The 23,054-nt window shown below is 33.7% G+C and overlaps 1 protein-coding gene across 1 annotated transcript; it reads left to right on the top strand.

The window, feature by feature from the left end:
* The first annotated feature begins 666 nt into the window (after positions 1 to 666).
* Positions 667 to 22,268, top strand: LOC134257592 (uncharacterized). Its single transcript, XM_062740183.1, has 10 exons — positions 667 to 676; positions 889 to 1,115; positions 2,961 to 3,142; positions 4,865 to 4,961; positions 6,113 to 6,296; positions 6,405 to 6,530; positions 7,034 to 7,179; positions 7,531 to 7,966; positions 19,376 to 19,532; positions 22,113 to 22,268. The coding sequence occupies exons 1-10, from the start codon at positions 667 to 669 to the stop codon at positions 22,249 to 22,251; spliced, it is 1,704 nt and encodes a 567-aa protein (XP_062596167.1). The 3' UTR covers positions 22,252 to 22,268.
* Positions 22,269 to 23,054: the final 786 nt, after the last annotated feature.

The raw sequence follows: 23,054 nt of genomic DNA, 5'->3' as shown, positions 1-23,054 counted from the left end.
AGCAGAATGTAACAATTCCATTTTGCGTTTTGCGACAGTTGCACAAAATTTAAAAGTATGTGGATGAACCACAGGCACTTGTTTCTGTAATAAATTTTTGACCCATAGTATAATAATAACATTATTATTATTATACTATGGATTAAAATTTATTCCCGAAATAAGTGCCTGTGAATGCGCGTGGATCGATAGATCCGAGGCGCTTATTGTTTTTGTCCTGTCTGTCTGTTGTCAACTTTAACCTTCGCCATAACTTTTGAATCACAGGAGATAAAGACTTCATATTTGCATACTCAACTAATTAAGTTCTTTCAAATGACCCTAAGGTCAATGACCTTGTGACCTGGACAAATATGTTAAAAATAACTTTTTCTAATTTTCGCCATAACTTTTGAACCATACGTGATAGCAACATCATATTTAGCATGCATACTCTACTAATTAAACTCAAATGACACCAAGGTCAATGACCTTGTGACTTTGACTGTGACCTATATGCTAAAAACAGCTTTTTCGAAATTGTTGCCACCGGATGCATAGTGTTTCACAATTAAATACATCTTGTTGATTTATTATTATCATTATTATTATTTAGCCAAATACATGTATCAAAGAGATTTTCTAATGACAATGCTTATAAAATAATTATTGTTTTTTTAACTTAATATGCATAAAAGTTGGGAAATGAAAATACACAAAAACAACATACAAAAAAATCAACCTTTGCCCAGATTTTTCCGATAGACTTTTGATAACTCAAGTATTAGGGTATAATCACCTAGGAAAATATACGATCGCATTCTCTCTCTCTCTCTCTTGAATGAATAAAACAATCAACGAACTCTTTTTGAATTCTTGGACAGCTTAACGATTTTTTTTTTTGGACAGGTAGTCAACATCGCTTATCTGGTCGAATAATCTTCTTCTGTGGGAAATCAGGGAAGGTTCTCAGCTGGTCAGGAGTGCCCGATGAAAAAGAATCTTACTACTCACCACAAGTCCTTACTAGAACAGACGGGACAAAACTTGTTATGTTCGGGACAGGAGGAGAGACACATGGAGGGGGTCTTTGGCTAATCAATATCAATGATTTGTTCTATCGCCGACTGGAAAAAGTAAAAATGAGGGAGTAAATTGGTTTTCCAAGTAAAATAAAGATACTAGTATCATTATTTCTCATAATAAATCATTTCATTGTGCTGTTGATCACTAAATGTCGTAGATTATGAATTTACTTGGTGGCAGTAAATTTAAGATTTACAACATGACAACGTTAACATCACTAATATTAATGCTTATCACTGTAGGTCTGAATTACAGCCTTCACGGGCGACTGATAGCTTTCGAATTAGAGCGAATGGACATACATTTTTATATAAAGGAAAAATCAATCAAAATGTCTTTTCCGATCCTTCAAAGTAGAGTTAAGTCGAAAGCAAGGCAGACTTATAGAAATACATTAAGAGATCCAGTGAATTAACTTGTTTAAGGAGGCTCATAACACCACTTTTTGATGACGTACTACACAAAAAATAAGCATCAATTGTATCGTCCGTTTTCCTCTGTGGACGAATTGTACAGGTTCCCGTATAATATGACCCATATCTTTGAAACGCTTTAAAAAAGATCGAACATGCGGTACGTGTAAACAGTGAATGGAAACAAAATAAATTAATTAATTATAAAAGAAGAATGGTTGTTTTAAGTAAAAACCAAAAAGAACAGCCAAATCATCTCTTAACAAGAAATGTGCAATGTCATAGGTCATAGCGAAAGCGGTGAGTTCTATCAATGTGTGACATGTGTGTTTGGAGGAAATTCGAGTTGAAATCTACAACCTTGCTGAAATTAAAAAAAAATAATTTACTTGCATTATTTACAGTACTTGTGTTGATTTATATACTTGTCTTTGTTGAAATATAAATTCGAGAAATTCAAAGCTTTATTCTGAATTTTAGATGTACATGTAATGTTCAGACGTTACTTTGTCTTTTGAGTCTTGGGTAATTAGGAAAGATAACTCTTGCAGGTGGACTTCTTATACCAAATATTTTTTAAATTGGAATTTTCATTTCGTAAAACCATTCTACTTTCAATTTGTCACCTTTTATTCATTGAAATACATTCCTTGTCTCTTTAGAACTCAATTTCCAAATTATTCTTGCAAAGATTAAAAAGAAAAATGACATGAATTATTTTTCATGAGGAAACTATTTAATTGTTCTAATAAAAATAATATTAAATATTATAAAGTATTATCATTTTGTATACATGTCCAAAGAAGATGCCCTATACTTGAGACTGAAATTTCTGCAATTCTATTGATAATAAGCTTGAAATGAAATAATTTACTAAAATTTGAGAAAAGCTTTAAAAAATTCACTAAAATATAATATTTACATGTATGATATCATAACCCCCATTTTGGATAATTGACATCTACATTATAAGTGATTTTGTAATGAAAACTAGAATAAACTGTGGGTGTAATGAGCCTCCTCAAGCTGTCTCATGAAGTTAATGGAATGCATGTATACCTGTAGTACTTGAATCTGCACTCTCCGATAATTTCTTGGATTCAGCTAATCATTACCTTTCGTGGATAGCACAAAAGTAGCTCATGCACGTTTAAAGGAGAATGTTAATTTACCTACTAATGTAAAAAATATTAATAAACTACATTTTTTAAAATGAAAATTAATGTAAAAAATAATTCAAACGGATAATTATTGGAAAACATCGAGGAAAAATTTCAGAGAAATAATCCATATAAGTGTTAAGAAAAATTTTAAACAACACTGTAAGCATTTTTTTTTTTAATATAGCATAAAAGTTCTAGATATTTGATGTTTCTTAATTAAAATTCATACACATTTATTTCGAAATCAATGGAAATATAAATGCTTGTACTTTCACTATTCGTAAACTTTTTCTTTAACATATATAAAATTTTATTGTAGGCAATTTGTATTTTCTTTGATCAAGAAAAGGGTGTGATGACACCGCCTGTTTTACTTGACGTGAATGGAGACGGTGAGGAAGATATCATCATGTCTATGTTCAATTCCTTTGTAATAGCATTTGATGGAAAAACTTACTCTCAGCTTTGGAATTTTACTTTTCCGTCTTCCGAATCGTACAAGTAAGGAAAGAAGTTGTTGTCCATTTAAGATCTCATCATTGAAATTTATGAAATTTTGATGAATACTGTAAAATCACATATTTTCGTGGATTCAAATTTTCGTTGTTTGAGAAAAATCTCTTGGTTCGTGGGGATTTGATTTCATAGATCAAGAATTAATGAGTACTTATATATATAACATTTTACATTTCGTGGTGGACATGAATTCGTGGGTCTCCCCATACCTCGAAAACAACGAAAATTAAGCTTCAACGAAAATTTGTGATTTCAGAGTAAACAATTTTGAGAAATTTTTTCAGCAACAATTATTCTTTTATTTAAATGTTTTATTCGTGGGGTTCGAATACTAGCAATAAAATCCTCAGTATATTTTGCCTTCAATGTTCACAGGCTAACCACTAAACTATTCAACTCCTGGTCAAAAGTGGTATTTTAATAATGTTTATTATATTCTCCCTCACTTCGTTCGTCCGAATATAAATTAATTATACTCTTTATTCTTTACTTATAAATAACATCGAAAGAATAACCAACTTATATATATGGAATGCTGCTCGTCAGAACGTAGATAAAGGGATGATAAAGGAAAAATCTGTCGATAATTCAGTGAGTATATAATGGTCTAAAAATAGCAGGAAAAACTCGTGTTATCATTTGATTTAATGATAATTGTATTAGCTGTAAGGTCATTGTATTGACCATAGACTTAAGAAATGGTGACTTAAAAAAACTACTGAATGATATTCTTGTTTTCACAATCTGTCTGCTATTTGGGAAGTAAATTAGATTGTTGGAGGACCTGGTTTCCAAAAACCACAAAGATCTTGTCAATCAGAAACACAAACATCTTTTTAATACCAACTTGGGAGTGCTTGTGTGTACAATTAGAATGTTTTTAACAAAATAATTTTGCAAATGACAAGAAAAATTTTCCATTTTTATTGAAAAAGCAGCTGTAGATTGATATACAGTGAAACCTGTCTAATCCGACACTGGGAGATAAATTTTGTGTCGGAATAGACAGGGTGTCGGATTGCACAGAGTTAAAAACAAAGAAAATACTAAAATGGGAAATACATCTAACGTCGGAATTCACAGTGTGTCAGATTATTCAGGTGTCGGATTAGACAGTTTTCACTGTATAAAAAAGCATGGACTTACTGGAACCCGCTATGTATATTTGTTTGTAAGTTTTCTTTAGAAGTTTTGGAATGCAATATAGATTTGGTAATTCAAATTTATTCTGGTTGTTAGTAATATAAAAATATTCAAAACTGACAAATGATTTTGAAGAATTTCCTCCTTAGAAAGGGAGCTATGGGTAAAAGCTTAAATTCTGATTCCTCTGAAAACCGCCACGAACCATGTATTAAGTGCATATTGAGAATGTTTCCTCAGTCGCAAAAATTAATCGTCGAGGATCCATTTCAACTGTGGAATTGCGAAAAGATGACATGAATAATAGTTGGTTTACAGTAAAAATAGAATCCTTACACAAAGTGTCAAACGTTAAAAATGCGTCGGTCGAAGTAAATATTATCAGATCACATACAACTGTCATAACAATCATATTGTGTTTGTCACTGTCTTGTTGCAAGGAGCATCTGATTGTACTGGTGTGCGTCGAAATGATCTTTTGTTATCCCTGTAATAAGGAAAAGACATAAAAGTTAGAAGTGTGCATGAATGTTCATTTTAAAAATTCATTTTTTTTTTTTGTAGTACACCTGCTCCTGGCTTTTACAACAACGATGATACACCGGATTTTCTTGTAAAATTTGCCCATGGACCAGGATTTCCTTTATATTATTACTCAGAGGTATGACAAAACATTGAAGAATCTGTAAACATGGAAGAAAACTAGAAAACCCGTGTATTTCAGGGTTGGGATCAGGTAATCACGTAAAAAAAAACACAAATGCAAAGCATTGGATTGAAATACATATGCCAAAATACGACCCATAATGTATAATGTTTGTTACCAACGTCAAAAAAATGTTCATAACATTTACGAAATGCTGATTTTAAAGGAAATTGTTGATGTCCCTGTAACATCAACTTCAGTTGATAGCCTAGGTTTTCAATTTTATTGCATTCGGGGCATCTTTTTGAGTGTTAAAGAAGTCGGGAAATGGATATAATTCTATTACTATACTATATACTAGTAGGTGATTGATTGATTGATTGATTGTGTGTTGTTTTGCGTTCTTTTCGAAAATATTTCACTCATATAGACATCACCATATACAGGTGTAGGGCTTCAAAATTTGACCTTTACTTGGCACTTCTGGCCATTTAGCAGTGATGGATCTTTAGCGCGCCAACGTCTACTGTGACGCTGGACCTCGGCTTTTAAGATGATAGATCTCATCCGAAGGATCCACAACTTTCACTTCAAGTGCAGAGAGCATGGCAAATGAATAAGTTGTTTTCCATTTTTTTTTTTCGCGGCTTGGATACGCTCACGACCTTCCGAACACGGAACGAGTGCTCTGCTGAATAAGCTACCGTCACGATTTAAGTGTTTGTTTGTATGTTGTTTAATTATGTCCCTCTCGAGATTTTTTCTAGGTCATTATGATACATTAATACATAATTGAGCTTTACTAATTAACCATCTCGGACACAAAATACATGTAGCTGTGGGGAAGAAATATAAAAATAAAGGTGGGTTTAACGGTCAAACTATTAGTTACCGAGTCATACATTTTAATAGAAAAGTTTTCAAAGGTGAAGGTACCTCTACATATTTTCTTTAATATTTAACGTTTGTTTTGATTATATTGTTTTTCAGCATCCGGGGACCTTCTTTAGGGAATGGTTCATATTTTATTAATCTAACTTATAGCGCGTTTTAATCAAATTGAAGTATTGTAAATAAAAATCAGTTATATTTCAAACTTTTGACAGTCTAAGCTAAATTTACATGTACTAGAGATTCATTAAAACTGATAATAATGTCTATTGCAGACTACCATTTTAGATGGTAGAGGTAGCAAGAGTCTACTCAGATCCCCTATCTTGGATACGATTGGTGCACAATCCTCTCCCCTGACAATAAGCATGGACGGGTATGGAAATGACGTCTATTTATATTGGATATCTGATTGTGAAAAACATGAAGGACAAGCAGAGTCGTTTAAATTTGTGAAAGGTGTGACTGTGTACTTATTAAATACTTGAAATAAAAAAAATTAAATAGTATTAAATGTGTACAAGTGGATATTTGTTTAGTCATATTCTGTGTTTTTATGTATTTAAGGTACAAACATTCATGAGCAAAGCAGGTCTGATTTTTGTCGTCTACGTTTCAATTCTGAAGGATTTTCGAAACTACTGGCGAAGAATCAACATATAGCGTCACGTGGAATCCCTATTTATTATTCAGGTTTGTTAATTGATGGCATGCAAAACAGTACAAGAATTATTCTTATATGTAGGTCACATGCATCCTTTTCTCTTCAGTGACGGTTTTAGAGTCTCTCGAGTTAACAGTTGGTCCCAACATCGCGGGTTTGAATCCCACTGTGGGACATGAAGACTAGTCCTTCGAATGAGACGATATGAACCAAATTCTCCTGTCGCAAAAGGTTCTAGTATGAAAAAGATCCTTTACTGCTCAATGCCCCTTGACGCCTAGAATAAATGAACCCCATAGGTCTAAAAATTGTAGCTTTCCACCAGATGGCGTCCTAATATGAGTATAAAGACTTTTTGAAAGGGATGTTAATCATACATTAATTAATAACAGGAAAAAGCAATCAGTTATAAATGATTCATCTCTTTATTTTAATGGAGTATTTTAATATACATTAACAGAATTTTATTAAATCTCAAAATTTCAAATAAATAAATGAAGGGACACCTAATAATAAATATATTTTATAACAGGTGACAGAAAACTCATCGAACACAAGCACTGGATAAATACTACAAAAGAGTCCATTCACTACATTGAAACCTATCCAGATGTGTATGAAACATTAATAAAAAATGCAGAAACGAAAAGAAAAAGGAATCAATCAATACAAAAAAAGGTAAACGATATACAGAAAAATTCGGTTAAAACGAAGTTAAATTTACATTATAAGTAATTATAAAATTATAAGAGAAAGGGAGAAGGAGATAATCTTGATTATGGGTAAAACATTGTGCTTATCAATTCTGTAGATCACTAAATTTTCGCAACACCTTATTTTCGCGAGATTGTCATTGACAAGTAAGCGAGACATAATTTTCACGAATAGTTGTTATTCCTCTATATAATCGTGAGGAATACTTTTATACGCGAGAATATAATTTTCGCGAATGCATTGTCTCGCGTAATTACGCGAAAATAAATTTCTTGCGATTAAAAAGTGATTTACAGTATATTAATTTTTTTGTAGATGAATATCTTCACCAAGAAATATAAATATTTGAATCCAGTAGAAGAGGCTCTCAGTTCATCGTTGGATAACAATTCCATCAACTGGAATCAATTTCAAAGACATAAATTCCAAATATATATGGATAAGTACCCTGACAGAAAAGTGAGGAAGGAACATTTTAGGACAAATTACACCATTGATTCATATTTAAAGCATATGAAGAAAAAACGTCATGTAGGTCCCCACGACAACGATGGAATTCAAAGACTGCTGTCCACCGGAACTTTGGCACCAACAATGCTCTCTCCAAGTCATCAAATGTACAATCATTCAATCGACATAGTCTTTGCTACATACTGGTTTTTCCCGGCGAAGACACAAGCTATACTTCCAGAGGATCAAAAGTGTATAATGCAAAAAATGAAAGAGGAAAAATCACGTTTTGATTCGAAAAGTATGTGCTTTATTTCAATTTTTTGTTACCCAACCATTGTTTCACCATTTACTTCTTAACATTTACAGTTTCTCTAAAAAGGTCTATACAAATTTTGGTGAATAGCATTAATGGGGTAAAATGCATCAGAACAATCATTGTCACTTTCCCATAACATTAGAAATATAGACAAACATTATGTAAAAGCATTTTGATGTATATGCATAGGGAAATTATCAAATCTCCAGTATATATAGTGTGGTGCCATAAGTGTTTCACGTTATCATGATGTCAATCTTGCTCAGTACTACAATTCAATGTTAAAGAAAATCCACTTACTTCATTATTGTTGATTACAGACTTCTGACTTTTTAGCTCACCTGTCATTGTCATTGTAAACGTTTCACATTTTCATCTTCTTCTAAAGAACCATTTAGCCAATTTCAACCAAACTTGCCACAAAGTATCCTTGGGTAAAGGGGATTCAAGTTTCTTCAAATGAAGGCCCAAGCCCTCTTCCAAGGAGAGATAATTATGAATTAATGAAAAATTAATGGCATCTTTTTAAAATCTTCCTCTCCAGAACCACTGTTGCAGGAAAGATGAAACTCATGTGGAAACATTTTCAGGTAGTGTAGATTCAAGTTTCTTCAACTCATCACCGCGGGGATAGGGCGGGGCCACAATGGCTGATCAAAGTTTTACATAGGAATATATAGGAAAAATCTTTTTAAAATCTTCTTCTCAAGATCAGCAAAGCTATGATTGGTGATATTAATATGGAAACATCATCAGTTAGAGTTAATTCAAGCGGGGATAAGGTGTCGCTATAATGGGCAATCAAATTTTTATATAGAAATATATATAGGAAAATCTTTAAGTATGGCAAAATTATACGTGTATGCTTTATTGATATAGTGACACTCTCAAGTGATAAAAAAACGATGTAACCCATGGGCGTCTTGTTAGGTATTTGGTGACATGACCTTTAGCATTAATTACACTATTTAGTCTGTTTGGTAAGGTTTCGCAGAGCTCCAGAAAATCTTTTACCCCAAAGTGTATTTACTCCCTAATTTTCAAATCAATGCAGATTTTGATTTTCAGCAAAATGATTGAAGAGTATTTTGTTTATATAGAAATGTTTTGGCCTTTATTTTGAGCTTGTAATCGAAGTATGAGTTTTTGAAGAGGGAAAAACTTTAAAGGTCAGTTCCTGTATTTATTTAAATAAATTTTGAAAATAACAACAAGACTTTGGACTAAGATTGGGAAGCATTCTTTTTTGACAAGGAAGATTATACAGTAGGTCAAGGTACACTGTCAGAGACACAGGTAACTTTTCCTTCATTTAAGATATCGTATCAAGAGTAAACTGAAAGAATCTTCGTTAATATGGTAAGTTGAGAGAGATGAAAAATTGGCTATGAACCCATAATAAAAAAAAGGTTATGCCTAGTGCATAGTCTCTCTACATGGAAATTGATTTTAACCTAAATCTCCGATTCTTTTTCCCGAAATGGAGATCGTCGTCGTCATTACTAGAATATTCCTAGTCACTAAAAGGCTTTTAATTCTGTACTTTGTTTTGAGAAAAATCAAACACTGAGTTAACCTCAATTCGTATCATTAAGTAAGTCGTACCTGTATTCTCCAACTTGTACGCAGTACTTTCGTGGTGTAATGCGTATCTATGATTGCTAATGCGTAATCGTACGCTCTATTTTAATTTTCAATGCGTATTTTGTAAAATTTAATCCTTATTTCTACAAATACGCACCTTATCTGGAGCTCTGATATTAATTTCGTATAAACCATGTATACATGTACACTGGTGTGAGGGACGTCCAGATCTGCAGAACACAGTCAACAAGTTCTTGTCTTGTTTCGATGTTATCTTGCTCCCTTGAAAGTTTATTTGATCTGCATACATTTTCTATGAGATTTTGGTCTGGTGATTGAGATGGCCACTCTAAACAAGATATATTATTTAGGTGTTCCAATTCTCTAGACCAGGCTGACATGTGGGCAGGACAGTTATCGTCCTGAAATATCCAGGAGTTGTTAAGTACTAAACTGTTTCGCAACAACTTGCCACAAATTATTGTCCAGAAGTGTGATGTACTTATCTGTGTTTAAATTTCCATCTATTAGAGTACGAAAGCCCACTCCTGAATAGCAGATACACTCCAAAAACGATATATATATTAGGCGGATTTCACCATTACGGTTATTTGTGACACTTTGCCGTACAGATAAACTTTTCAAAAACTTGAAGATTGTGGTGCGATTATATCCCGTAATTTTGGATTTTTCAGATTTGTTTCTACCTTCATCATTAAGGCGCAAGATCTGTTCTTTTAGAGCTGAAGACATCTCACGACGATTCGCAGCAATGATTCTTTACGCCTTTCTAAAAATAGCCCCATGTGCACTACATGCACTACGGGAATCTCAATCTACGTATACATGTACATAAATTCTATTTTCCTACATCCAAAAAATAATGTACAACGATGCATAATATTTCAGAAAAAAGGGATGAAGGAAGGCAGTTTTAATTTTTAGGTCACCTGAGTAACTCAGGTGACCTATTGCTATCCGTTTTCGTCCGTCGTCGTGTATCGTGTGTCGTGCGTCGTGTGTTAACATTTGAGCATTTTCAGCTTCTTCTCTGAAACCACAGAACCAATTTCAACCAAATTTGGTATACAGCATTTCTGGGTGAAGGGGAACAAAAATTGTGAATTTTATGGTCCCCGCCCCCCTGGGGCCTGAGGGGTGGGGCCAAAACCACTAAAATTATTGCAATCTTTAAAAATCTTCTTTACTCCTGGACATCAAGCAGGCAAACTGTTGGCATGAATGTAATGAGCATTGAGTCCTCTACCAAAATTGTGAAATTCATGGCCCCAGGGTCAGGGGTTCTAGTGCTAGGGCGGGGCTATATAGATTATATAGTGAAAATGCATGATTTCTTTGAAAATCTTCTTCTTCGCTCCTGGGTATTAAATAAACTAGCCAAGCACATAGTTATGATGAGCAAGAGTGCCTGTACCAAAATTGTGAATTTTATGACCCCAGGGTCAGGGGTTCTGGTGTTAGGGCGGGGCTCTATTGATCATATAGTGAAAATGCATTAATTCTATGAAAATTTTCTTGTCTGCTTCTGCGTATTAAATAAACTATGTTAATAAATAGTTATGTTGATCAAGAATGCCTCTTTCAAAATTGTGAATTTTATGGCCCCAGGGCAGGGGTTCTTGTGTTAGGGCGAGGCTCTATTGATCATATAGTGAAAATGCATTAATTCTTTTAAAATCTTCTGTGCTCCTGGGTATTAAATAAACTTAGTACATAGTTATGATAAGCAAGAGTGCCTCTTCCAAAATTGTGAATTTTATGGCCCAAGGGTCATGGGTTCTGGTATTAGGACGGAGCTCTATTGATTACCGGGTATATAGTGAAAATACATTAATTCTTTGAAAATCTCTCCTTTGCTCCTGGGTTTTATGCCAATGATCCAAGTATATATATTTATGATGAAAAAAGGTTAATCTAGCAAAATTAAAGGTTATTTTTTATGCCCCCCCCCCCTGTGTCGGGGGTGGGGAGGGGTACAGAGTCTGAAAATAAATTAATGCTTTGAAATCTGCTCTTTGGTATTAATCAACTATTTTATGATAAAATTTGCAAAATTTTGAAATATGTGGCCCCAGGATCAGTGGTTCCTTTGGGCTCATATGAGGTGCACAACTGGTTATAAAGTAGAATAGCATTTTTAGGTCACCTGAGTCACTCAGGTGACCTATTGCTATCTGTTTTCGTCCGTCGTCGTTCGTCGTCAATCGGTCGTAAGCTTTTGAACATTTTCAGCTTCTTGTCTGGAACGGCCGAGCCAATTTCAACCAAATCTGGTATACAGCATCTATGGGTAAAGGGGAACAAAAATTGTGAAATTCATGGCCCCTGCCCCCCTGGGGGCTGAGGGGTGGGGCCAAAACCACCAAAATTAATGCAATCTTTAAAAATCTTCTTCTTTACTCCTGGACATTGAGCAGTCAAACTGTTGGCATGATGATAATCAGCAATGAGTCCTCTACCAACATTTTGAAATTCATGGCCCCAGGGTCAGGGGTTCTTGGGTTAAGGTGGGGCTATATAGATCATATAGTAAAAAGTGCATTATTTCTTTGAAAATCTTCTTCTCTGCTCCTGGGTATTAAATAAACTAACTACGTATATAGTTATAATAAGCAAGATTACCTCTTTCAAAATTGTGAATTTTATGGCCCCAGGGTCAGGGGTTCTGGTGTTAGGGCGGGGCTCTATTGATTATATAGTGAAAATACATCAATTCTTTGAAAATCTTCTTCTCTGCTCCTGGGTATTCAATAAACTATCTAAGTATATAGTTATGATGAGCAAGAATGCCTCATTCAAAATTGTGAATTCCATGGCCCCTGGGTCAGGGGTTCTGGTGTTATGGCGGTGCTCTATTGATTATATAGTGAAAATACATTAATTCTTTGAAAATCTTCTTCTCTGCTCCTGGGTATTAAATAAAGTGACTAAGTATATAGTTATGATGAGCAAAAATGCCTCTTTCAAAATTGTGAATTTTATGGCCCCTGGGTCAGGGGTTCTGGTGTTAGGGCGGGGCTCTATTGATTATAGTGAAAATACATTAATTCTTTGAAAGTCTTCTTCTCTGTTCCTGGGTATTACATAAACTAACTAAGCACACTTATATGATGAGCAAGAATGCCTCTTTCAAAATTGTGAATTTTATGGCCCCTGGGTGAAGGGTTCTGATGTTAGGGCGGGGCTCTATTGATTATAGTGAAAATACGTTAAATCGAAGTGTATAGTTATGATGAGTAATGGTTCCTTTTTCAAAATTTTGAATGCCATGGTGTCTAGTTTAAACATGTTAAAACATGAACCAAACTCAATCATTGGAAAGTTGTTGCATGATGCTCAGGTGACCTATGAGGCCCATGGGCCTCTTGTTCTTTAGTAATGTGTAAACGTAAAACACTTACTGCACCACACTGTATAATTATTCAGAACAAGAGGCCAACGGGTCTTATAGGTCACCTGAATATCATGTAACAACTTTCCAACAATTGAATTTGTTCATGTTTTAAATCAAAGACCATGACATTCGAAATTTTGAAATAGTCACTATTGCTAATCATTACTATACACTTAGCTTGCTTACTTTGGTTACTTAATATTCAGAGGTAGATCAGAGTAACAAAGAGAAAATGCATTTCCACTTTATAACCAGTTGTGCACCCCAACCCATGGGAACCACTGATCGTAACGGCATATATTTTAAAATTCTGGAAATTTTAACATAATTTTATTCTTATTTCATCAAAAATAGTTGAGGCACCTTTCATTATCATTAATATGTACTTAGAACATTGGCATAATACCCAGGAGCAAAGGAAAAGGTTTTCGAAGAATTCATGCACTTTTACTATACATGTATAATCATTAGAACCCCGCCCTATCACCAAAACCCCTGACCCTGGGTACTGAAATTCACAAATCTCATAACTATGTACAGTAAAACTTGTTTAGTGAGAACACGGATATTGCGAATTTACGGATATAGCGAAGTTATCTTGGATCCCAAGCTATATAAATTTATCGAATTCCTTATACGGATATAACAAATTACGGATATAGTGAAGTAATTCTATTTGTCCCAGTGAGTTCGTTATAACCGAGTTTTACTGTGTAATAACAGAAGGAGTGCAATGCATTCCAGGTCACCGGGGAACCCAACGCTTCATATCGAGCATTTTAAATGAAAAGAACCGTTCTTTATGTCTGTTAATGCAAGTGGATTAAAATGCCGGTTTACAACAGTAGCAGTGACATATATCCACAACTTCGCTTAACCCTCTGGCTGCGGTAAGGACATATATATGTCCTTTTACCGCTGGCTGCGGCAGGGACATACGAAGACTGTTCGGAAATTATTGAGATATTGTGTATATTTTTCTTCCTAAAGAACGTCTTTCGGTGAAAATTCGCATATACGTTTGACAAACACTAGGAATTCTTTCAAGCAAAAATGTTTTACGAATATTAAATTTCTTATCTTCAGTGGTCTATATAAATGTGTCCATGGTAGGGGTACCCGGTGCAGTCATGAAATCAGATATTAATCAAAGTACTCAGAAGTACAGAGAGCCGGGCTCATTTACAGAGTAAAATGAATTTCTTACATGAATCATACATTTATATTGTATCAACAGATAAATAACAAGAATATCAGATTAAAAATTCTGATGAAAAAATTATTTTAAAACTAGCAATATAAATTATAAGACACTGGCGGTGAGTTTTCGATCCAAATACCACGGTCCGATTTTGTCAGAATCAAAATTAATCTGGTACTACGGCTGAATGTAAACAAACAGGCCAGTCTGGTTCCCTCTCCTGTTTTCCTCGTTAGTTTAGAGAACTACGATCAATCGCATCATCTCGGGTCTTTCCGTCAGAGATCGGAAAAACAACCTCGAATGTATCAAAATTTATACATTTCCTGTTTAGTCATATATAGGATAGATGGAGTTAGAAGTCCCTTCTATAGTATATTTTAGGTAATACCATTACATTGAATAAAGTTAAACTCCATATTCTACAGACAAAAGGTCTCCATGCATTTATTTCAAATATCATGACATGGGAGGGTTGTCATGGCATCTACCATATACATTCGAGGTTGTTTTTCCGCTAGTCGGAAAGGTCCGAGAAGTTGTGATTGAACTACGATAACACTGATCATCAGAAATCCTTACGCTAATAAACTATGTTCTTTGACTTAAGACTGATGTTTTCAAAGTCATTACTACTAATGTTTATTTATTTAACACTGATTATCAGAAATACTTACGCTAATAAACTATGTTTTTTGACTTAAGACTGAAGTTTTCAAAGTCATTACTACTAATGTTTATTCATTTAGATAAAACTTCGTTTTATTTATGTTGCTTTATATAGCGTTTGTATTATCTCAGAAGCGGCTGAGAGTAAGAACTATATTTTTACACGTAACTTTAAAATGGCGACTATGGGGTTGACATCCTGTCTTAAACAGGATGACATAAGCCGGCAATTGCTCTTTGAGCAATAAGCCCGGCTAAAAATATGTAATATAATTTTTCAATTTCATTTTGAATGCATGTGATGTTTTAAGTTTCTTTCTTTCTGACTAACACAATCGGTGATGCGTATGGACTAGTACTCTCCCTTATAATATTGTTGTTCAACAATTTACGAATATGTGATTTCACTTCCTCATATTGTGATGGGGGTATTCGTCTGTAAGGTTGCACTATAGGCTGATCGTCTGTTGTCCGAATAGTATGTTTTATGGCTGTAGTATATCCTATGTCATCATCATTTTGAGAGAATACATCTTGATTTCGGTAGAAAAGGTTGCGAATTTCTTTCATCTGTGCAGGATCTAAATTCAACTTTTCTATTTCCGGTGGAATTTTGAAATCACTTGTCACTTCCTCTGAATTTGTGGTTTCACTGCACATTAATTCTTGTTGAACAAAAATCTCTTCAGTATTTCCTTTTCTAGTGAATTCGATGTTAGATGAATTTTCAAGTACATCGCCATTGACAAGGACGGCAACTCTTGTTCTGGGTGCTAACCACACATCGTCAGTACCAATATTTGCGATACGAAAGCATAGAAATCCACGGTTCACTTTACTAAGAGTCCGGACAACGATAATGTTTGATGACAAATGCTGAGTAGATGTTAACGGTTCTACCATGGCCTCATACAGTCTTGGCATCTTTGGTGCTGTACCATTGATAACAGTAACAGATTTTCCCGGAATGCGTACTGGAGACTTTGCACAGACTTTAACATATCCTATGACATCACGTTTAAGATTTCTGTCACATGCTTTGAATTGTTCTTTTAATTTGTAATTTGCTGAAATTTCTTCAACTTTTTCTGTGTACTCTGCTCCGTGTTGTGTTTCTAATAGACTCTTACACAGTGAAATCGTGTTCATTCCCAGAATGGCCGGAATGTTTTCCTTACGCTGACGTGTTTCTAAATCAACGGAATTTTTCACAACTAACACACCCACTTGCTGTAACTGTTGACCCATGACCTCAATGTTGACCTCGATGTATCCAATAAACGGTATGGAAAGTCCGTTAGATGCTTTCAAAGAAAACACAATGTCTGTATTTAATTTCGTTGCTGACTTCAGATGTTTCTCATAAAATGATTCTGTCACTGTAGAAACTGATGATCCAGTATCAACTAAACAATTAACACTAACACCATTCATTGTCACAAATACTGAAGGACATTTACCAACTAAACGTGTGTTCATTTTCCATGAGTCCGTTTCACTCCCCTCTATAACGGGACTCGGCATTACGAAGGGCTTTTGTTTTCCTGTTCAGAATTTGTAGAATCCAGTTTTGTTGGGCATTCATTAGCTTTGTGTCCCTGCTTTTTGCATCGGTAACATGTAAGCATGGTAAGTGGTCGATCATAATAATACCAGTTGTTGTCGTAGTATTTTTGTTTGGAATTGACAGCTTTTGTTAAATTTTCTATCTGACACGATTGTTTCTTCAATGCGTCGGTAAGTTCTTTGATTTTCTTTTCACTTTCACTTTCCGTTTGCTTCGGTATTTTTTCTGTCAATACTTCAGTTTTCTTTTCACTCTCGGACTCCCGGTTTTGTTCAATTGATTTCTTCTCCAGTGATTCTTGAAACGAGACTTCGCCATGTTCATCTTCTTCTGACCAGAGTATAGCCTCTTCTCTAAGTTCCCTAAACGTGATATCCGGTTGCGTGCGCAGAATACGTTTTAGATGTTTCCGTAGATACTGGTCTCTGACATTTTCTGAAAAATGTTCACACAATGTTCTATCTTGGTTTCCGAAAACTGACGAGTCTTTCCGAGTAATTCTTCTAATGATATCCATCAGACCGTAAGAATATTGACGCAGTGTTTCAGTTTCATTCTGTTTTCTGTCAAGAAATTTCTTCTTTAATTTATTAGCACTGTCTCTATCACCGAATACATCCCGCAAAATTTTAACCATATGTAGAGGATCTTTTCGTACATCACCTGACAAATACTTGATTTCGTCTCGCGCATTTCCAGATAGATTTTGGTAAATTAGATCCGCCCCTTCTTCTTTTGTCATACCACGTGCTGCATATTGAACATTTTCTATCCAGTCCTCTATATCCATGTTATTGCCGGTGAATTTCGGAACAGTGCGATCTCGCTGCACATAAACAGTTTTTGGTTCTTTTGGTTCGTAATTTGTTTTCCAGCCCATTTCACTAAGTTGATTCTGCAGACCTTTGATTTCTTTCTGTAACGACTTTACAGTTGGATGACTCGCCATTGTAACAGCCGAGAATGGTATTCACTATCAGTACGGGTAGTTTACGCTCGAGTAAACATTCCTTTCCCACGATGTTTCATTGATGTAATGGAATTTGAAGTTCTACTCACGTTGTTGGAATCTTACATGTAATTCTCCGTTGTCACCACTAGCCATTGCTTTAGTTCCCGGCGACGCCAAATGTAACCAAGCGGGAATGGAAAACGCAGGTTCAGTTTAATAAATTTATTTGGAAATGAAAAAGCAATGGCAGATCTACAAATACAAAAACATATATACAATATCATAATACACATAGACACAGAGACAAAATACTTTTATTTCCTATTCACTTCAAAAATAAGAAAATTTAAGTTTACTAAGCCCAAAAACGTCAATTTCATAGTTTAAAATACCTTTCTCTCAAAAATATGAAAAACACTTGAGCTTATAACTTGGACTTAATAAATAAAATGCAAAAATTTAATAGACTAAGAAAATTACCTTTCAAGTGGTGACAACGGGCAGCTGGTAATATGTAAGTTAAATTTCCCGCACTGACAGGGATGGGCCCATGCCTCAGTATATATAGCAGAAAAACCGGTTAAACAAGGGGGTACAAATTTACTGGCCAATGAGATTTTGTGAGTAGAATTCATGAATGGAGACTACTATCAAATATGGCATATAGTAAATTATGGCTCACTAAGTTATTCAATAAAGATAAAAAAAATTATTTTAAATAAATATGACTCCGCCACATCATAAATACTTGTACAGTAACAGGCCCTCGCACTTTTCATACCGCTTCATTCTAAGAGAATAAAAAAGTGTCCAATGCATTTTTGTAACTTGTGTTTTTCATATGAAAACTGTTTCTTGTTACGTTCAAGTCATTTGTTTACTTGAAGTGAATATATACGTAATTCTTTTTTATTTCTTCATATCATTGTGTACTTTAATTTATGGTATTCTTTCAATGTTTTACACCGATATTTAAAACCGGAAATCTAGAACTGTTGATTTCGTTTGTAAAACATTGTAAATACATGTAGAACATGTATACCGGGTATTACTTCAAAATGTGTTTTTCTATGATATATTTTTTTTTAAGTTTATAAATTAGAATACTAATTTTTATCAGTAAAATACAGTACAACTAGACGGTATATAAACACTAGCTCCAGTGACCCCCCCCCTTTGCAATTCGCTCTTTATCCAAACCCCAGACCCGCAACCATTCCCCTCCCCGTTTTAAATTTTCTGGGATATCTACTGACATAACTCTGATTTTACATCGCACATGACAGTTATCTAAATTAACATTTTATTTTTCATTTCAGGCAGTTTTGATCTTTTAGGATAAATAGACGCGGTCGTTATAACTTCACGTTATGGCGTCGCGGACAACCAACGTTTGAGCGAAGACGTGGAGAAATTAATGTCACTGCTACCGTTGTTAAACAGGCATTTTAATTCACATGCATTAACAGACATAAAGAATGGTTCCCTCAAAAAATAATGGATTGTGCTTTATAATATTCAATTGAAATTTGATTGCGCGACAACCTCGATAGCAGTGCTAAGAGGTGTCCCCCGGTGACTGAATGCGTTGCACTCCTTGTGTTATCATTATAGGCATTACTTTTATTAGTATTTTTTTTTAATTTACTGAAAATTTCGATAAAGTTGATAGGTCTTGATAACTCTTGTGATATAAATAAAGTGCACAATTTGAGTTAAGAGGAGGAATTTATATAATTTTTACTTTCTCAATGAATGGAAATCATTATTCTTTCTTCAAAACTTGACTATATTATATTTGTTGTAACTTACTTGCTAGGATCGGAGGAGATTAGTTATGCGTTTGTTGGAACGTGTTTGTGTCTGTTAGTTTGATTTGTGCAAAACGGAAGTGACATAATTTGCATCGGGCTGCCTTGATTCATGGGTATGCTTTCCTCAAAGAGAGGTCCAGCTTTCTGGTGCTCTTGTTATATCTAAATTTCATTTATTTTGGCTTTTAGGTAAATACTTCGGTTTGGATCACGATGGATTCGAGCAGGTTATTACTAAAGAATGTCTCAAAGAAAGTGGTCACAATTTACCTGATAATGAAACTTACGAGTCCCAGTCAACCTACAATCCATACAATATACATATGGGTCAGATGACTATATACAGGTAGAATTTGAGAACTTTTTTTTTATTTTGTCAAATGCCGGTACAATATATAGATTATATGAATATAGCACTTTTATGAGGTCGATCCATAGATATATCGACTTACAGAAAAGCATACATGTACCAGAAGAACACCAAAAATTAAGAGGCCATTCATCAGATTACCCATGAGGGTTATATAAGAAATATGACCCTGTGGTATATTGTCCAAATGCCTGGTAAGGTATCCAATATTTTGTGAGGAAACTTGTTAAGTACCTATACTTCAAGTACCTATACTTCAATAACAAATTCTTAGGAAAAATTATATACTTTTGAGAAATGTGTCGTCTGACCTTAACTAATTTAAAATACTACATTTATTTAATTAAGTTTTGTATCAATATTTTTAAAAACATATTCATTACGTTCTAATATAAAGTAGATCCTAATTCAAGGCATTGTTACGTCTTATCAATTACAGAACATTACAAATATAAAAATTAAGAGGCAGTCCACCGAAAAACCAGGCAATGGGTGGCACATCACATGTCATGGATTTTAGTTATTTTTTGCATGTAGACTTATTTAAGCAAGTGTTTACACATGACAACATCAAAAAAAATGTTATTGCTCCTCTAGTCCTACTTTTGGTAAATGCTTAATTTTAAGTGCAAAAAGGTCAACATGAGAGTAAAAAAATTACTACGTTTTTATTTTGTTTTATATGTAACAGATACTCAAAAGCTGGATGTGTCGATGAATATTATTTTTAGCATAGACTCTTATCTTTTATTTTATGAATGAATAAGACTCCAATTTATATTTCTTTAGAAAAAATCATATGGTTCAAATTTGAGTTTAGCAAATGAGTTTTTGAATTCAGTATCCAATTTTCATTACGTTATAAAACCCAACACATTACAAGGACAAAACTTTTTTCTTATGTTATTACGAATACAAAGTACAAACTTTTGAGTCATTCAATAAAATCAGTGGGAACAGGTATATTGAAAGAAATAAAAGGAGTCAAATTTACCTATTTTTTTTTTATAATTTTACCAATGAAACCGATCCCGACCAGAATTATATAAAGAAGAAAATACTATAATTGTAACATTAAATTTGGTTCTTTTGTTGTGATATGATTAAAAAATTTCTTGATTTATTTTTTTTACATGTCTTATAGGTGTTAGGTGTCTTTAGTTTGATGAATTTATTAATTTTGATTTTGCATTATTTCCGATCGGGATCGGTTTTATTTCAATCGGGATCGGTTTTTACCGTAAAGTTTAAATTTTTCCTGAAATTTGGCTCTTCATTTTAATTCAATAGAAAAATATACAAGTTGAAGTAAATATATTTTTCAGAAACCACAAGTCATATACTGTATAAGCTATAATTGTGAAATGAGTACTTTTTACAGAAAGTTTTCTCCATTTTAAGAAACATCATACATTATGCATTTCAGATTCTATAAATAGTGACTCAAGTCCATATGTTGCTATTTACTTAAAATCATGTGATCAAGTTTTAGCCAATCAGAGAGCTTGGAATATATAATAAAGATATATAATTATATAATTATATCATTAAATATATTATTAAATTACAAATAAATATTTTGTTAAAAAACATTTTTGACAATTGTTTATAAAATTGCTTAAATATTTGTAAATTAATTCAGTTGTCGTTAAAATGAATATTAAAAATATTATACCCAATTAAATTTGTTAAATAAAGTCCATTTTTTTTTTTTAAATGGACCTTATTCTTAACTTTAGGGTGTTCAGAAAAAATGTTTTGGTGTAACGAATATGTTTTTTAAATGGTTATACAAAATTTTAAAGTTCGATTTAATATCAGTTATCACAAATTCGGTAATTTTCGCCCATGTAAATATATCACCATATACCGGTGAAAACCTTCAAATTTTGACCTTTACTCGGCACGCAGGGAGATGGGGCAGTGATGGATCCTTATCGTGCTAATGCCTGCCATGACAAAGAATCTCGGTTTTTACAAGGTCTCATACAAAGAACACACAACTTTCACTTCAAGTGCCGAGTGCACGGCGAGGGAACAGTTGCTACCCATCTTTTGTCGCCTAAGGTCATTCAAACTCACGACCTCCCGATCACGGAGCGAGCGCTCTACCGACTGAGCTGAACGGTATTACAAATTTTTGAATTCGTTTTAAAAAAAAATTAATACAATTGTAATTACAGATTATATTCCCATATAAGAAATTCAAAAAAAAAAACATTTTAAAAAACAATTTCACAATTTTATCCAATTCAAAAAAAATTTTGATAGTTCCCTAATTTTCTTCTGTAACTGACGTTTTCGTGCCTCAATAAATGTGTATAGACATTGCTCTCAGATTTTGTGTTTTCGTGTATATGATAATAGTGATGCACTAAAGAACTTGCCGTATTAATGCAGTTGTGAATATTCAGATTTTTATCTTAACAGCAATAAACGCAAATTAATTATTTTTTAAGAAACAAGGGCCAGAAGCTCGCTAAAATGATAAAAGAGAACAAGGGATTATTACAGGTCTTTTAGCTTAACTATGTTTTTTCTCATCTTTTTTAATAGATTAAGGCTATTAATGACTTGTAAGGAATGTGACCCATCAGAGAAATGCTCCCGTGTTCTTCCATTTGAAAAGCAACAATGGACATCGTACATGGGGAATGCTGGTGACAGTCACTGGATGTCTCGAAATGAGAAATAAATGTTCGTTTTACAATCGTTGTCGAAATATACATTGTATAAACTTTGTTAATTTCTTTATCTATTCTCAAATTATGATATCAACTGTCTTTATCTATGAATCCTTTGATCTTTACTACAAATGAATGCTATATTTCTTTTAAAAATTCATGTGCATCTGCACTGATCCAGGCAAAATTATTTTTATCATTATGATGAGAATTGGTTTTTTAAACCAATAATCATACATTGTGGCACTTATGCGGCGTATTTTCTTTGATGATCAGTGTACTGTAATTTCCAATACCCGTTCTATTCCCAGGTACAATAACTTTAGAAACTGCAAGTTATTGCACTGTATCAAAGGGGGCGTGGTGATTGTACGTACAATAATTTTAGAATTATTGTAAGGTAAGAAAAGAAATGAAATCCTCACAAAATTTATCCTTTAATCAACCATTGTAAAGCTTTTTCTCTCTCTCAAAAAAAAACAAAAAAAAACACCTTTCAAAAAAAATTGGGTTTGAGTAGTTTAACAATTAAATTTGATTTTCACTTTAAAACTGAAATGTAATGTAACAATTTTTAAATTCTCCAAATGACCTTGTACAATTCTTGCAAGCAAGTTCAAAACAAAACAACAAAACAACAACAACAAAAAAAAACCAGTCAATTATCTGCTGTTCCTCAACAAAATATATAAAAAATGAAAAATTACCCTGTAAACCACCTTCCGTGCAAATGATTCGCATGAAGTTTTTCAGCTTGTTAATTCCCAAAAAAAATTGGGTTTGAGTAGTTTAACAATCTATCTGGCTCCCCTAG

This window comes from Saccostrea cucullata, unplaced genomic scaffold, assembly GCF_032062105.1.
Source record: "Saccostrea cucullata isolate Sc308-1 unplaced genomic scaffold, CSIRO_AGI_Scuc_v1 ctg1552, whole genome shotgun sequence".
NCBI lineage: Eukaryota > Metazoa > Mollusca > Bivalvia > Ostreida > Ostreidae > Saccostrea > Saccostrea cuccullata.
Note: the sequence above shows the minus strand (reverse complement) of the source record. Positions and strands in the feature narration are given on the sequence as shown.

Coding starts and splice junctions, on each gene's coding strand:
- LOC134257592 (XM_062740183.1), top strand. Junction 3,143..4,864: donor CCGTCTTCCGAATCGTACAA/GTAAGGAAAGAA, acceptor TTTTTTTTGTAG/TACACCTGCTCCTGGCTTTT. Junction 6,531..7,033: donor AATCCCTATTTATTATTCAG/GTTTGTTAATTG, acceptor ATTTTATAACAG/GTGACAGAAAACTCATCGAA.